Genomic DNA, 16,729 nt, shown 5'->3' with positions numbered 1-16,729 from the left:
ATCCCCAGGTCCCTTCCTGCAGAGCTGCTGCCCAGTTGATCAGTCCTCAGTCTGTATTGTTGCAAGGGGTTTTTCCCTCCCAGGTACAAGACTTTGCATTTGTCCTTCTGGAGTTTCATAAGGTTCCTGTTGGACCCTTCTTCCAGCCTGTCCAGGTCCCTCTGGATGGCAGTCCAGCACTTGAGTGTATTCATTGGTTCCCCCCAGTGTGGTATAAGCAATGTCCTTTTAAAGCAATACCAGAAAAAACTGATTTATGTTTTTAAGCTTGATTGTAGCCTTAATTAGAGTAGAATGGGAAAACAGAACCAGTATGTTTCACGGTGCTAGATTTAATACAAGTTGTATTTCCTACAAAAATGTGTGCCTACATGAATTATTTAGTAAACAAAGGATGCCACACAACACTGCTGTTACTAGTGCATTTAAAAATTTAAAAAGTAATTCCTTGGTGTGTTTCAGGCATCCTAGGAATTTAATTCACCTGGGACAAACCCTGGGTAACCAGTTGCTGTTTCAATGAATGACAGCAATTTTGGAGAGTTTGACTTTCTTCAGGTGCTTGCTGCCACCTAGAGTCAGTTAAGCTCGGTATTTTGTACTTGCTTATATTTGTTAGGCTACACAATTGGGAATCTGTGTGTGTTATGGACACTGTTCATTTTGTAGTTCTTTGGAACTCTGCTCTAGTAAATCTGCTCTGGCGAAGTAGAAAGGGGTGTGTGTGTTTATATGTAATGTTTATACATATATACATGAGCCAGTATGATATTAAAGCTGTAATTGTAAGTCAGAAGAATCTTTCAGGAAACACTTTTAAAAATGTAATTCTGTAGGATGCAAATACTTAAATGTTACCTAATTAGTAGCTACAAACAGGATAAAGAGAATGCAATGAAGGCTTCTACAACATTAAACAGTATCAGAAGTTATGCATGCTTTCTCACAAGCTACTTGCAGCATAAGCAGTACGTATAAAGCAGATGAAGATAGAATAGCTGCGTGTGTGTACTGTAGAATCTATGCATGCTTTAAAAAGTTAAAATGAAGTTGTTTTACGTAGGAGTAGTGTCTGCTTTTAAGTCCCATTGCTTCTGATTTTATTAGATATAACCCAGGTTTGCGACTGTCCAGCCAGTCACCTCAGCTGTCACTGCACTGTTAGGTTTTAATGCACCACACAGGCATCTACTGCTTGAACTATAGAATTGTAAATTGTTATCCTCAATTAACCATGTTAAGGAGGAATGAGATGCTTCAGTTATAGCTCCATAATGTACACGAGCACCAGAGGAACAGGAAATTTAGTGATCTTCAGTCTTTTCTGAACATCAGAGCGCTTTTTAGCCAGGGCAAAGACTGCCTTCTTGTCTGGTCAATCTCAAGACTTCCCTTCAGTCTCCTTCCTGGCCCAAGATTTAGGCAGATAATGGACCTGGACAGTTAGAGCCCAGAATATTATGCTGGTGAGACAAGTTGTGATGTAATATGTTGTGCGGTCCCAATACAAAAATACCCTCTGAAATAATTTGCTAAACTTACAGAAAGTCTATATTTTAAAGAACAAAAATATAGGAATGCTAGATTAAAAGTCCAGCTGTGAAAGTAGGAACAATAATGGCATGAGAAGCTTGTTCTCTTCCCTTGCTTGGATTCACTTACTATAGCCTTGCTTTTCCTGAATGTTTGACAACTTTCAGTTATTTTCCCTCTATTTCAAAGCTGTTCTTTTAGTAATTTATGGAGTGCTTCTATGGGCTCATTAATTATGTGGCTGTTGCTCAGCATTGCCTAGGTTCAGTAAAACTGCTGCCGTCCTCTGAATCCTTTGACTGGAGTGGGGTGTATTACAATGCTTTTTTTTATACTTAAAGCTCCGGTGAGCTAGCAATGTCTGAAATGGTTTTCTCTAGTCTCTCCCTTTCATCCCCTTGCAAATTCCAGGCAATCAGCTTTGCTGATTTGGAGCACTTGAAAACTCTCATTTAAAAACAGAAGCTCATCAAACTCTGTTTTTTAATGGGAAGTATTATTGTATGACAGTTAGGTTTTATGTGGCAGTCTGATCTAGAGTGTTAATTACTAAGTGATTTGATTAAAAACCCTTAAAAGGACAATACCATATGCCTTAGATGACTTCTGTAAGAATCCTTATGGAGACTGGAAACTTGAGGAGATTTTTTATTAAGCACAGATGTGGTTAATAAGTAATGTTATTGTTAGTTGGTTCTTCATTAAATATTTTTCATATTCAACCAACATACAAGGCTGATAAGTATTTTCAACTTCTTTTACAGGGTGATCTAAAAACTTATATCTGCAATGAGCAGGAACACATTAAAGGAGATTCACAAATAATGCTGCTACAGAGAATGGCGTGTGAGATCGCTGCTGGACTTGCTGTAATGCATAAACATAACTTTGTGCATAGGTATGCTTTCCAGATAAATTTCTTTTAGTTATGATGCACTCTAAAATTCATGTAGATATTTTCATTAAAATCCGTGTGTATTTGAGATTGTGTTTTAACAAACTTCCGTCTAACTTGCATATCCTAAGTCATGAAGGTGCAATGCTTATGAAGATGCTAATTTAACTGCAATGGTGTGGTGTTACAGCTCCCACCTGGCTGAAAGCTGGTCATCTACTTTTTAGGTTTGCAGCCCTTAGAACACAACCTGCTGCTAAGCCAATCCAGAGGACGTAGTTGTTAGATTAATTCTTGGCCAAGTTAAATTTGTTTTGTTTACTGGGGGGGAGGGATGTTAGAATTTCGTTAGAATGAATCTTACCTGCTGTGTATTTTTTTATAGATTATAGCAATTTAGCACTTCTGTTTGGTAATCTGTTACCTTTGTTACTAAAAATGGAAAAAAAAAAAACCCTGCCTTTCTAATGGAGTAAGGGAGAAGCTGACTTCAGATGAAAAATCTGACTGAAGCAGGTGTTCTCTCACTGAATTATTGTTCATGTAAGCTTTTAATCTTGAGTAATGGAGGTAGTCAGATTTAGAAGAAATCATAATGGGAGAACAGTTTTGTTTTAATTGGGGGGGAAAAATGCTAGATTTCTTTATTTTTAATGAAAGTTAACGCAGTTGATACAGAAAGAATGGCAGTAGTAGTAAAAAGCTGGGAAAAAAATGTATTCATGAAACTAATTACTTGGAAATATGCCAAAATTTTTTTGGCTTTAAATGAAAAGGTGTTAAGGAGCTGGAAGACATCAACCTTAGTCTTGTAATGACTAAAATTATTAAAGAGTACTTGCTCCGTGAACATGGCTTACCTGATGAAACCTTGGATATCACAAGATAGTTTACTTTATTTTGGTTTTATGTTGGGTCAGTCTGTTCTTTGCTGTAGAAACAGCCCTTGCATCATCCCTTTCAGCAAGTTAGGAACTTGTGCTAGAGCTTATCAATGTACATCTTGCTACTTGGAGAAAGCAGAGACCTTGTGTTCAGGGAGAAGCTGAACTATTAAACTGAAGTCTTAAAAGATGCAGGTGTAAAACAGCAGCAAAACCCTGAGAAAACCCCAAAGCCTGGACCTGGCTGGTAGCTGATGGGCAGAGCTATTCTTTTAACCTGTTTAACAGTTTCAAATGACTTGAAGGTAGTAGTAACAATTGTATCTGTCAAACTGAGTGATCACTGTTTCTTGTCTTGCAGCAGCATGACTTTGTAGGTATTGCATTTAACAGTACGTTTTCAGTGAAATACAGTCAAACTTGATAAATAATTATTCTGTCAATCTGCAAGATTCTCATTGTAAATGTTTACTTCTAGCAACACTATCCTGATGCTGTCAGAGTTAAGTGGTAAAGCTCCAGCATCAGTGATTTTGTTGTTAGTGGTAAATTCAAGCAGCCAAAATTTTATTTTCTCTTCCAGGATATTTATTTAAATAGTATAAAACAAGTTGGAAAGCTTTGGGGTGTACTTGAGGGTTACAAATGTGTTTCTGACCTGTGTAGTTCAATGACCCTGGAAAGGAAAAAATTTTCTTCTTTCTTTGAAGTAGGGAAACCGTGTGGCTTTCAGACCGTTTGTACTTCAGAGACTTTTTTTAAGCCACACAGAAGCAATGGTAGAGTTCTTCCAGTGCACTTAATTGCCTGGTACCCTTATTTGAAACTGAGAAGCAAAATATTTGAGCAATTAGTCTGTGGAGCTCTTTGCTGTCACAGCTACTGTTCTGTAGTAAGCATGCAGCTTCATTAAACTTGCATAAATTTCTGAGTTTGCACGATGGGTTTTCTAAAACAGCTTCTTGATATTATTACAGCAGCACTGCTGGCTATAAGTACTTGTGGTCTGGTTTATGGTGGAAACTTACCAAACACATTACTTTTTCTGATGGTCTTTTTCAAATAGTATCTGTAGTTCTAGTTCATGTGTAATGTGTGGTTTTATTATTTAGAGGAACTTAACTGTAGGTGTAAGATACTACTAGTTGCTTAGTATCATATTGTAAATTGTTATTTAAACCCGATCTGAATTGTTGATAGATTTTGCTTATGACAATTAAAGTGCAAGACATGCAGTGATAGGTGTTAGGTAAAGAGGGACCTACATCACTCTAGGATTATTAGTGGAATGAAATAATTGCATATAAATTCTGTGTGTAGTTTGAATGCTTAAGAGTATACTTCACTACTCTAGAGAAATGACTACATTTTGAACTTTTTTATAAAGGACAGCATAATAGTCTAGGGGGTTTCATATAAAAATTTTAAATGTGATTGTCTTGTCACTATGTTTAGTTTTATTTGGATTCCAGAACACAGATTCTGCTCGACTGTGTGGCTCTAAATTGATTCTCTTTTGAAAATGTGGGAGGGCCTAAGGGCAAGTGTATCTTTGTGGCCAAAACCCAAATCTTAGTCTACTGTATGGAGAGACCCTACCAGTGTTTGTTTTTTCTGAAATTGATGAGTGTTTATATAAAACTATGTTGTCTGCAGTATTCCAGTGAGATATGCAATCAATTATTGGCTTGTATGGGTTTTAAAACTTAATGAAATGTAAGCAACGAGAACTATCTTAACATTTAGTTTGGATCAAGATTGTACTTTTGAAATTAATCTTGCCAATTACTGTGCCTGAGTTTGCATTATGAGTTGGTCTTTTGGAGTGCATGGACTGGTTTAATTTAATCCAAAGAGAATCAGAAAGGCAGCTCCAGGAGCACACCTTTCTTGCACCTAGCTTGCTTCAGCCTTTAGTAGGGTTTAGGTCTGTGGGATCGGACTACAGCTTATGCGAATAAAATAGCTGAAGTTTATATAGTCTGGATGTTGAATCCTTAGCGCTAATTGTGTCATATTACTGATCTGCTCTTATTATGGCCTGCTACTTGCTACTATAACCTATAACTTTTTTTTTTATAATTTTGTTGGCTTTTCATTTGATACTTTCAGCTGTGGCCTGACTGTTCTGAGAAGTGTCACTTCTGTTAACTCGTCTTAATTTGCATTGAAGACTTCTCGGTTTGGTCTCATTAATTATTTGTTTGCTTTTTCAGTGACTTGGCCTTACGGAATTGCTTTCTTACATCCGATTTAAATGTCAAAGTAGGAGATTATGGTATAGGATTCAGTAGATATAAGGTAAGTTAATCTAGTCATGTACCACTTTTTTTAAAGGATTTGGGGCATAAGGTTATAACAAGCATACTTTAAAGTTATAAACTGATACTAGATTGTCCTTTATTTGAATAATGGACTTTCAGAGTATAACTGGCAAATAACCGTAGCAAGCTCATGCAACAGAATAGATGATCTTTCTAGAGATCAGTGGAGTTTATGCTTGTAGAAGGAAGCTTCTGGTTAAATCTATCTGTTTTAGGTCCTATTTACAATAGTCCTAAAATATGCACAAATTCATTTTAATGTTTTAAGAAAGGAAAAATTCAATCAAATTCCTTAATGAAAATGTTCAAAGTATTTAAATATATCAAGAAAGTGAAAAATTCAAGGCATTAATTAAAAATGTTTTCTGAGTACCAAATCTTAAACAAGAAGTTGGCATTCAGTTTTTCTGCTATGCAGTTAACAGTGAATGCCTTTCCTCTGTAGCATTATTTTTTGCTGCTTGGGGAAAATGGGATTAATTTTTTTAGTTCTAATTTTTTGCATAGGGTTCACATGAAATCATATTAAGGAAAGGACTGTCAACTTCTGGAAGTTGATCCAATGTTTGTTCAGTCTTTTTCTGTGTTTTTATCAATAATTTAGGAAGATTACATTGAGACAGATGAGAAGAAACTTGTTCCTCTCCGATGGACTGCACCTGAGTTAGTAACAAGTTTCCAAGACAGACTGTTATCAGCAGAGCAAAATAAATACAGTAACATATGGTATGTAGTAGGCTTTAAAATAATTTCAATGAGAGATTTGTGAACATATCTTCAAATGTTACACAAAGGAGTAAATAATATTTCTAGTTAAATTGAATATTGGTCTGATGCACTGCTTTTTTATTTCATCAGATGTACAGTAGGTTAATCTCTACAAACCTGAAACTATAATCTTGCTTTGAAAAGATGCTTAGAAATCTGTTGAGAGAACAGTTAGATTAAGAAAAAATGTTTAGCAGAAGAATAGGTGTTTATACTAACAAAAGTAATTACTGTATGTTTGCCAAATGCCTTCAAATGTTTATAAAGGAAGGAAATGGTAAATGATTTTTCCAGTAATATAATAGCCGTGGGTGACATAAAAAGTTGGTCCTACTAGAGCCCGATTAAGTTCCATTGGTAGAACAGAAGCATCTTAATTTCTTGCTGCAGCATTTGAGGGCTGCAATTAACTGTTTGTCTCTGCTACCAAAGAGCTTATAGACAAAGGCTAGTGAAAATCTTGAAGATGAACTTTTTTGACATCACCAAGTTCTACTTCAATTCTCAAGTCCTAAGAAATTAGGATAATGGAAATTGGGGCTTAGGCTAACATTTCTGAAAACATTGTAGTTAAATTCCTGCTTTTATATTCCAAGGATATTAAATAGTAAACTAGCTTTTATTTGCTAATTTAAAGGAGGTAGGGTTGCAGAAAGCAAGTGGGATAGATAGAAATTATCTAAATGCTGATTTCCTTGCATCTTTCAAGCAGGCTTCCTCAGATCATACTGTTCATCTAAACTACAAACAGCCAGGGTCTTAAGGTTTCCAACTTGAATTTCAGTGCCTTTTTTATACAGAGCTGCTGCTTTTTATACAGAGCTGCTTTGAACGGGTTTAGACTAGATGACTTCCAGAGACCCCTTCCAATCTAAATAATTCTACTGTAATACATGCAGAGTCAGTTACTTTGCATTTTGAGCAAGAAAAGGTTGCCCAAAGGTCAGCATCAAATCTAATCACTGAAAATGTGATTAGTGTTGTATAGAGTATGTATATAGCACTGAGCAAAAGAGGTGGCTTCTGACCACTGCAGCTTAAAAATAAATAAGTTAGGAAAACTGAAATGAAGATTAGTTTTCTAGCAGTTTGACCCATAACTGCAATTTCTGATGAAAGCTTTTCCTACTGTTGAACTAACCATAAGGTTTATTCATCTTGCTTCTCTAAATGGGCATTTTCTACTTTTTTAATATGTGAGGGTTTCTTCCATAGTTGAATCATTTGAGGCCTCTTGTATTTTGTTGCCTTCGTTGGTGTTGCCTTCATTGTCATTGCCTTCAAGCAACTTTATTATTGAGGCTTCTAGCATTCTGTGAAATAAAATGAGTTAGCAGGTTCTGAATTAGAGCTGATGGGAGTGTGATATTTGTTTTTCTTGCCAGTTACGCTTTGCATAATCCTTACTTCTTCAGAAAAGCAACTTTAAAATAGTTCTTAGAATGCACAGTCATTTGCTGCTCTTTTTCAGGTCCTTGGGTGTCACGTTATGGGAGCTGTTTGAGAATGCTGCTCAGCCTTACTCAGACTTTTCTGACAGGGAAGTCCTAACCCATGTCATAAAGGAGAAGCAGGTTAAACTCTTCAAGCCACGTCTGGAGCAGCCATACTCTGATAGATGGTAAACTTTAAATGTTTTTATTTATTCTTAAAGCTGCTGCAGGAGTTTCTCAAATTACTCAGTTCTCTTAAATATATTGAAATTGCTGCATGGAATCATGCTCCTGGCGAAGAAACCCTACATAAAAGTGAAAGGAGTTGCTATAGATGGAAATTCCTGCCAGTCGTATTGTTACTCCTTACTTTGTTAGTTATCTGAATTTTATAAATTCCTTTTCAGTGTGAAACCTATTGAAACATATTTTTTTATTTGTGTAGGTATGAAGTTCTGCAGTTCTGTTGGCTACCTCCAGAAAAGAGACCAACAGCAGAAGAAGTGCATAGACTTTTAACTTACCTTCGCATGCAAAGCCAAAGGGACTCAGAGATTGATTTTGAACAGCAGTGGAATGCTCTTAAACCAAACACCTCAAATAGAGAAACAAATAATTCTGCATTTCCAATCTTGGATCACTTCACAGGAGATAGACTTGGCCATGAGATGGAGGAAGTTCTTACTGTAACTGAAACAAGCCAGGGTCTCAGCTTTGAATATATCTGGGAGGCAGCTAAACATGATCATTTTGATGAGTGTGGTCACGTGAATCCTGATGAAGCAATGACGTACACAAGTATCTTCTTTCCAGTGGAGGTTTTTGAAAGGTCACTTTCAGAGCAAGGGTTGGGAGTACAGGATGGAAGTGGTCAAGAAGCATCACTTGCTGTCCCTGGGGTGTTACCTGTGTTTGATGCACACAAGCTTTCTGTTGGAAATGACTACTATATCCAGTTAGAGGAAAAAGGAAGTGGCTGCAACATGAATTTTGATAACCAATCTGTTGTACTAACTACAGAAGTTGATCATCAAGAAGCTGTACAAGAAAAAAGTTCTCATTTCACAGTTCTCAGGGATCTTGATGTTGAAGAATCTAGCACTGACGGGGACTTCTTCCACTACAATACAGATCCTAAAGAGGAATTTTTGCCTGCTGCTAGTAGTCCAGAAAGTCCTTTCCAGAATATCTTTAATGACATTGACAGATCAGAAGAATTGACAAACAGAAAAATACTTGGTTTTGCTGAAACAAATGATATTCCTAAAGACTTTAAACCAGCTGTTTTAAACTCAAACATAGATGCTAGAAAGGCAGTAGGCTTTTCTGAGAAGGAGCATTCTAGTCATGCTTCTGAAAACGAAACAGTTTCCTTATGTGAAAATATCTCTAACCAATCTGACTTGGTAACTTTAGAAGAACTTTCTGATAACTTCTTATTTCTTCAAGAGAAAAACTTATTAACAGGGTTATTGTCCAACAAAACCAGCAGTGATTTTGGGCAAAAACCAGAAGATGTTCTAAAAAGTATATTAGAAACCTCAAATAGAAACTCTGTAGACCCTGAGCCTGTGTTGGCTGAAAATGCACAGGTCTTTTCTTTAATACATGAAAGTCTTAGAACAGTGAAAGATGAAAATTTTAACCCAGTGACAATGAATAAAGATCTGAATTCTCAGTCTCAGACTACTGTAGAGATGCAGGCATCCTCTAGTCTGTCTGCAGCACATAAGTCATGTGATAAATGTGCAAAACCTCCTTATTCGAAGGAAGAGGGAAAACTTTTAAATCTGGAAGTCAACGAAGTCGTATCCTGTACCACTGATACTCTCTGTCGAGAAGAGCTATCCAATAATGCCAAAAATAATAATGTTGGAAATAATCCATATTACAGTGTTGCTGTTGAAACAGATGAGTGTGATGCACAAATAAAACAGGGAATGCTTTTCAAGTCTGATGAAATAGCTTTTAGTAGAGAAAAATGTAGTGATCAGGAAGATATGAAAAGAAGCTTGCAAGATAGGTCTCCTGTATTAAAAAGAGATGAATGTTTATTGGAGGAAAGACAAGAAACATCAAATCATTTTGAGAACTGTAAGGATGTTCCAGAAGAGGTGACCTTAATTTCTGTTGCTACTTCAGATTGTACAAGTCAGGATAGTCTTTTGGAAGACAGCCCATCTCCTATAGAAACTGTAGAACAAACGTTAGAGATACCTGATTCTTTGGATTCTTTAGATGTAAATGAGGCTTTAGAATCTTTACAGGCTCAAAGTCCTCAGAAACTTTTGCCACCTGATAAACCTGCTGACAGTGGCTATGAAACAGAAAACCTGGAATCTCCAGAATGGACTTCCCATATCACTGTTGAGGATGCTTCTAGTGTAGATACTGCTCTCTGCGTTGTCAGTGAGAGCAATGTCAGTGCTTTACCTTCTAATCCAGTCATAATTGTTTCAGAAGCAGCAGCTTGTTTAGATGCAGTGAACAGCAATTTTGAAATAACCCCAAAGGTTTTTCTGGGTGGAAATCAAAACTCGTATAGAGACTCTGCTTATTTCTCTGATAATGATTCTGAACCAGATAAAAAAGCAGAAGAGACTGTAAATCTGTCAAGAGAGACTATTAGTGTTGTTTCTTCAAATAGAGGAGAGAATAATACCGAAGAGGATTACAGTTTTGAAGAGAGACAGCAACAGTGTGATGTAAGGAATTACCAGGATACCAATAATCAAAATGCAAAACTAGAACTAAATCACAACTTAGAGATGCAAGAGATGGATGTAAGGATGCAGGGGTGTCCTGATGAGTGGGCTGAGGCAACTCTGAATTCCCTAGAAATATCGATAGGAAGTAACCTAAGGGATGAAATAAAACTCTCTGAGACTTCCCATAAAACTGTCTCTTGTGTTGGCACTAATACTTCAGAACTTCTTTCACACAGAGACTTAAAGTCTGTGCATAACATACACGATCCTTTAGATTTGAGTAACAGTGAGAAGTCCTTCTATCACATTGAAGGACAAAAACTGAAAGAGCCAGATATCGAAGGAAAATACCTTGGCAAACTCGATGTTTCTGGAATGCTTGATTTAGAAGATGGTGATGCAGATGAGGAAGATGAAAACAGTGATTCTGAGGATGACATGAGGACTTTTCATATGCATAGTCTGAGTTCTGACAGTGAAGATGAAACTGTTCATCAAGTACCTGAGATACTTACTGACAAGGATGACGGTAAACATCTGAGAAGTTTGTTGAAACTTCCAAAACCTCTTAATGAAAGGCAACATGAGCATTGGAAAAATGAGAAAAAGGCTGTAACGTTCTTTGATGATGTGACGGTCTATTTGTTTGATCAGGTATCTTTTTTTTTTTCAATTACTAAGTAAAATTTTTGTTGGTTTGGGTTTTTTTTATACAAGATGTGGTAGAATAGCTTAATATTTGTGGACACATTGTTACAAGATCACTTTTGTTGTCTTGGCAGGGTTAGATCTTGTTTGTGATGTGGGTCATTTTTTCTTTATATAAAGAAAAAAACCTTTTTTTCTTGACTAGGTGCAGTTGTGTGCTGCTGGTAGAATAGCAGCACTAATCTGAAGTGAAGGAGGGTTTTGCTTTGGGCAGGGTTGGTTGCCAAATCCTGAATCTCCATTGCTTGTGGACCCTTGACTGCACATGCTGAATGAAACATGGTTTTTAGTGATGCCTTTATGATGTTTATAAGCTGTATTTAATTTGAATATGTGAGACAGCATCATTATGGACCAGACTCGATTAATTTATTTTACCAGAATGTTGTAACTTTGTAGAAGCACTTTATCTGTTTAATGAGTTTGAGGACTTTGAGTTTAAGTTCAAATGCCTTTATAAAAGAAAAGAAGGAAAAAACCCCACCCAAACAGCAAACCACCACCACCCCCAAACCAAACCACCACCTAACTCTGAAACTTGTGTTAGTTAGCATTAAGGTCAATTTACCTTAAACCATAATCAAAGATGAGAACAATATTTAGATGGTAACGCTACTTTTTATTAACCCAACGTGATTTAAGTTCAGTGGAATACTGATCTATTTATAAAATTCAAGGTCACCTTTGTTTCCCTATGTGCTTTATCACTTTTTAACTTCTGTAACTTGATACAGAGGGGACTGTATTTTAACATTATGCCAACTAAACTAGTACAGTGAGTTTAAAAGAACAGTCATGTTGTCAAGCTTTGGAAATGTTGCTTATGATGACGCACATAAATATTAGAGATAATTGTGTTTTGGAATAGAGAACATAGGTGATATATTTGTGTTTAGGCAGTCTGTAGAATAGTAATCCTTTTGTCAGAGGGGAAAGAAAAATATAAGCTGTGTTTAAACTGCTCTTAGTTGTTGAACTCTTTATCAGTTACTGTCATAATAAGTAAAATGTTGGCTACTTCAAATACCGGTCATACAAAGTCTGTCTCTTTATCCTGAAGCATGATTAAAAGGTTAAAAAAAAAAAAAAAGTTGGGAGATAGGATAAGGCTTTACTAAATAGAAAAGAAAACCCTACCTGTCAGGCTGATAAGGGGACTGTTTTCAATTGGAAGATGTTTTAGTGTTGTTCCAGAAATACGAAACCTTTTTCTATCATAAATAATATTTAAATAGACCTTTCCTGCGTGCATTTTGGCATAGATTTGATACAACTTTCTTTACAAATAGGAGTACGTGCATATGCTTAATCTACAGCTCAAAGTTTTGTTGTGTGGTAATAATTTAAGAGTTTACAGACTGTTTAATTCCATCATAGATTTGATGACAGGGGTGGGTGAGTATATTTTTTTTAATGCTTGCATCTGTAGGCATAGATACATTGTGTGTACAAGGGAATTAAATAAGTTATTTTGTTTGCCTTAGGAAATGCCAACTAAGGAGCTGGGAAACCGTGCAGCAGACTTGAATGGCGAAGGCTCTCGCAGCACTCCTGTTCCATCTTCGAGTTTTAGTTACTTAAACAGATTTGCAAATTCAGAAAGCTCAACAGATGAAGAAGGTACTTGAATATATTTATACACAGCAGGGGCTGAGACTGTTTTATGTGTAGTTTTTAATGAAATGTCATTTAAATGATATGTGATTTGTAAATTCACCGTACCATACCAGCTTCAGTTTTGCATCCTAAGCATACACTTCAGCTAGGTTCAGGTACTAGTGTTACTGATTATCAAAGCTTGTGATGTAATACTGGTTGTTTATATATTGATGTGGCTAGGGTATCCTGAGAGGCAACCAAACTATGGACAACAAATCTTTGACTCCCAGGGCTAAAAGAGAAAAGCTAAAAGTTTTGTTTTGGGTTAATGCAGTCTTCCAGGGGCTTGCTTTTAAAACTGTATATGACTTTACATTACTGTAAATTGCTTCTTTTTTTTCTCCCCCCCCTCCCCCCGCAAGGTGGGGGTTTTGAATGGGATGATGACTTCTCTTCTCCAGAGCCATCCTTTATATCGAAGGCAGCTAATAGTCTTATTAATTCTAAACCACCTCTTCAGTCATCAAAGTACTTCTCTCCACCTCCACCTTCCCGGACTCTCGATCAGAACTGGTCACATTCATCCCCTTATTCCAGATTCTCTATCTCTCCTGCAAACATGGCAAGCTTTTCTCTTACACATCTTACAGATTCAGATATAGAGCAAGGAGGTAAGTGATTTAGTTATAATCATTATTTTAAAACTACAAATGAAAAACTTTATGCAAAGATATAAGTAATAGATATGACAAATCTGTTCTATTTTAAATACTTAATTTAGAAATGCATTTTTAACACTATAAAAGTTATGTCTGGTCTTGTATTTCAGTTAAGACATAGCTTTCCGTTTAGATTGAGATTATTTGCATCCAAGTGGCTACAAACTTGTGGTTGGATATTTTACAGAACATTTCCAGGAAAAGCTCACAATTTTTCTGTTCAAAACACTGGTGCTATATTTATATAAATGAAATCTATGCAGTCCTTAAGCACTTCTGTATAGCTGCCACACTATGGCAGTTGAATAATTCTCATTATTGCACTGTCATAAGTCACAATTTTATTTTCCTTGCACAAGGTGAGGATGCTAGGAACATAATGTTTCTGCCATTGTTGTCTAAGCTTATTTTACAGTTCAGTTTCTTTTCATGTTGCTTTTTAGAAAGTGTGTTCTTGACATTCTCTCAAGAACTGCAGCATGTTTTCTAGAGCTGTGAGTAGGATAGTTTCTGTTAGGAGAGCCAAACAATCTGTTCATAGCAATATTGAGTACTAGCAGTATTTATTAACAGAAGCTTTCTTGTCTGTAACAAAAAGCTTTTTTTAAGCTTTGATATATTTTTGAGGGTTAAGAGAAGCAAAAATAAGCAGACCTGAATCAATTCAGCATATTATTAATCTGGATAAAATGTTGCATTATTAAAACTAAATATTACTGATAGCTGAGCCTTGCTAAGGGTCAATGTCTATAAAAATGTAATTGGTGTTTATAGAGAGTTGTATTTTTCTTGTATTGTGCTTATTGATTAGATAATGTTTGCTGCTTAGTAACTTACAGATAAGAGAGATTACTTTGGAGATCCTACATCACCTTACGTGTCCTAAGAAGTGACATTGAACTGTGTGATTTAAGCAGATGTCTATCTATAAATGTACCAAATGTTTACAGTAGTTGAAAGCTCTAGGGAAAGATTAACCAAAACTTGGAAGTGCGAAACAGCAGAATGCCAAGTTCTAGGAAGAGTCTTACAAAGAAGTGAGGGTTGTGCAGAAGAATCTCACTGTACCTTATGACCTTTCCTCTACTAATAGGAAGCAGTGAAGATGGAGAAAAAGATTAAATGAATTAAAACTTCCTCGGACTACATACATCAAACACACAGACTTTGTCAGAAACTTCTTTATCTAAACTCTGGATCCTCCTGGAGTAACACAGGTAATGAAGAAGTACTAAGAAATGAAAGTAAACACTGAAAGCAATGTTAAATCAGGACATTAATTTGAATGTGTATTTAACTTTGTAATGTATTTTTAAATCAGTGCAATTTTGCTTTTCATTGAAAGATGATTCTGCCGCTGTTTTCAAGTACTTGAAGTATTTTTCAGATAACTTAAGAAACAAGTAAAGGAATTACACTACAGTCTGGTTTATGTATGAGATTGTATAATATTCTTTTTATATTTTTCCATGTAGTTCATTATCTATTTGAACATACACCTGTTGTAGAATTGTGTATAACTGTCCTGTGCAACAGGTGGCTGTGTTGCTGAAACTGTATGAATGATAGTTGATCAGTAGTGAGCCATATTTATTTAAAAGATATCACTACATATTACTTTGCTTATTACAATTGCACTATGGATTATTCTTCCTTTATTTCCTGACAATGTACAGAATCAAAATCTTAAATCTTTCAAGGAAAATAAGACAAGTTGAATTGGCCCAGTTACCCAGTTTAATTTGTCCTTTTTGTAGCCTTTGCTATGCACGGTACTTGTAAAACGTACATAACTTCTGAGTGTTATGTTAGACTTGCTGAAATCTTACATTCAGTACCATTTCTAAATGATAATGATTATAGATTGATTGTTAGTGTTCACGTTTTATAGGAAACTGGAAAAGAATATATGATATACTGTGGAATTTTTAGGTGAAAGAGATAATGTCTCTTAATTCCTGAATATGATCCTACTGACTGCTTAAACTGTAATAGCATCTGACTATATCATAATTAAGGGCCTTCCAGTTTTTACTACAATTATTTCTGCCTTGGAGAGAGAAGAGGAAAAATTGGCTGTACAAAACTGTGGAATTTATGAATCTTATAAAAAGACTAATTTCTATAGACTGGATTTGGGCACACTTGGCCCTTCAGTTGTACGTTCTGTGAATTTTGAAGCTCACTCTTCTGCTGACTGCAGATTCGGGCTGCCATTGAGGCCTGTGGTAAATCTACCTCTCAGTGATGTTATGACAATTAAGAATTAGATTAATGGTTAACGCCCAATTTTGCACCCTTTATAAGGCCAGACCTATTTTAAGACGTCTGCAAGGCTCCATGGTACATCTTGAAGTGCATACTGACCCAAAGATGCAGTATACTAAGTTTGCTCTGAAGCTGTCTGTAGGGAAGGGAATACAATGTTGTTTTTTTTAACCTTCATACTCTACCATGCATTTAGCTAGTTTAATCCTTTAAACTGCTTGGAAAAAAAAATCCTTAATTATTACTCCAAAGTGAGTTCAGTTGAGAAACAAATCCCTGACCTCTTGGAATGCATTATGCAACTGCGGATCTGTAGGAAACACTGATAGGAACAGTTTGCCTGGCTTTGTATTTTGTATTTTAGTGTACTAAAATACAAATGTACTAAAATACGAAGTACTTTGTATTTTAGTGGCTATTTTGGCAGGGCTTCAGTATAATGGTGGTCCAAGTGCTCTGTGTTCAGATCCAGTCACCAGAGAATTTTCATCACGTGAAGTATGGGAGGACTAGATATTTTCAGATGTGTAAAGTTTGGTTTTGTATACCTCTATATGCATTTTGATTTTTTAAGTATGTTTTACAATGACAGGAATATGTTAATTGCTTTTTTCCAGCACTATTTAGCCCTTAACCAGAATGGTTACCATACTGATCAAAAGGGAATGATTTAGTTATAATGTTATTTAAAGTTGCCAACGTATTGTTGAGATAACTTTTTCTGATGAGGCACTCAGGTTCAGAGTTAGTCAGAACTGTTCTTCAGTATGAAATAAGGAACTGAATTTTTCATGGACTTTTCCCAAAACATGATTTAAGAGGCAAACCCAAGTAGTTCTTAATACAGGCTTTTACAGTATATACTATAGAGGGTTTAAGGAAGCTGTGCG

General features: G+C 35.9%; 1 protein-coding gene across 1 annotated transcript in view; it reads left to right on the top strand.

Moving 5' to 3' along the window:
- Positions 1 to 16,328, top strand: part of LMTK2 (lemur tyrosine kinase 2) — a 41,624-nt gene extending 25,296 nt beyond the window's left edge. Inside the window, exons 7-14 of the mRNA XM_076350635.1 lie at positions 2,298 to 2,431; positions 5,529 to 5,613; positions 6,241 to 6,362; positions 7,876 to 8,025; positions 8,283 to 11,199; positions 12,738 to 12,873; positions 13,275 to 13,523; positions 14,665 to 16,328. Of these exons, the coding sequence (XP_076206750.1) occupies positions 2,298 to 2,431; positions 5,529 to 5,613; positions 6,241 to 6,362; positions 7,876 to 8,025; positions 8,283 to 11,199; positions 12,738 to 12,873; positions 13,275 to 13,523; positions 14,665 to 14,693 (3,822 nt within the window). The 3' untranslated portion in view covers positions 14,694 to 16,328. The remainder of the gene's footprint in view (positions 1 to 2,297; positions 2,432 to 5,528; positions 5,614 to 6,240; positions 6,363 to 7,875; positions 8,026 to 8,282; positions 11,200 to 12,737; positions 12,874 to 13,274; positions 13,524 to 14,664) is intronic.
- Positions 16,329 to 16,729: the final 401 nt, after the last annotated feature.

Source organism: Aptenodytes patagonicus, chromosome 13 (assembly GCF_965638725.1).
Source record: "Aptenodytes patagonicus chromosome 13, bAptPat1.pri.cur, whole genome shotgun sequence".
Classification (NCBI taxonomy): domain Eukaryota; kingdom Metazoa; phylum Chordata; class Aves; order Sphenisciformes; family Spheniscidae; genus Aptenodytes; species Aptenodytes patagonicus.
This window is presented reverse-complemented; position numbering and strand designations above follow the sequence as displayed.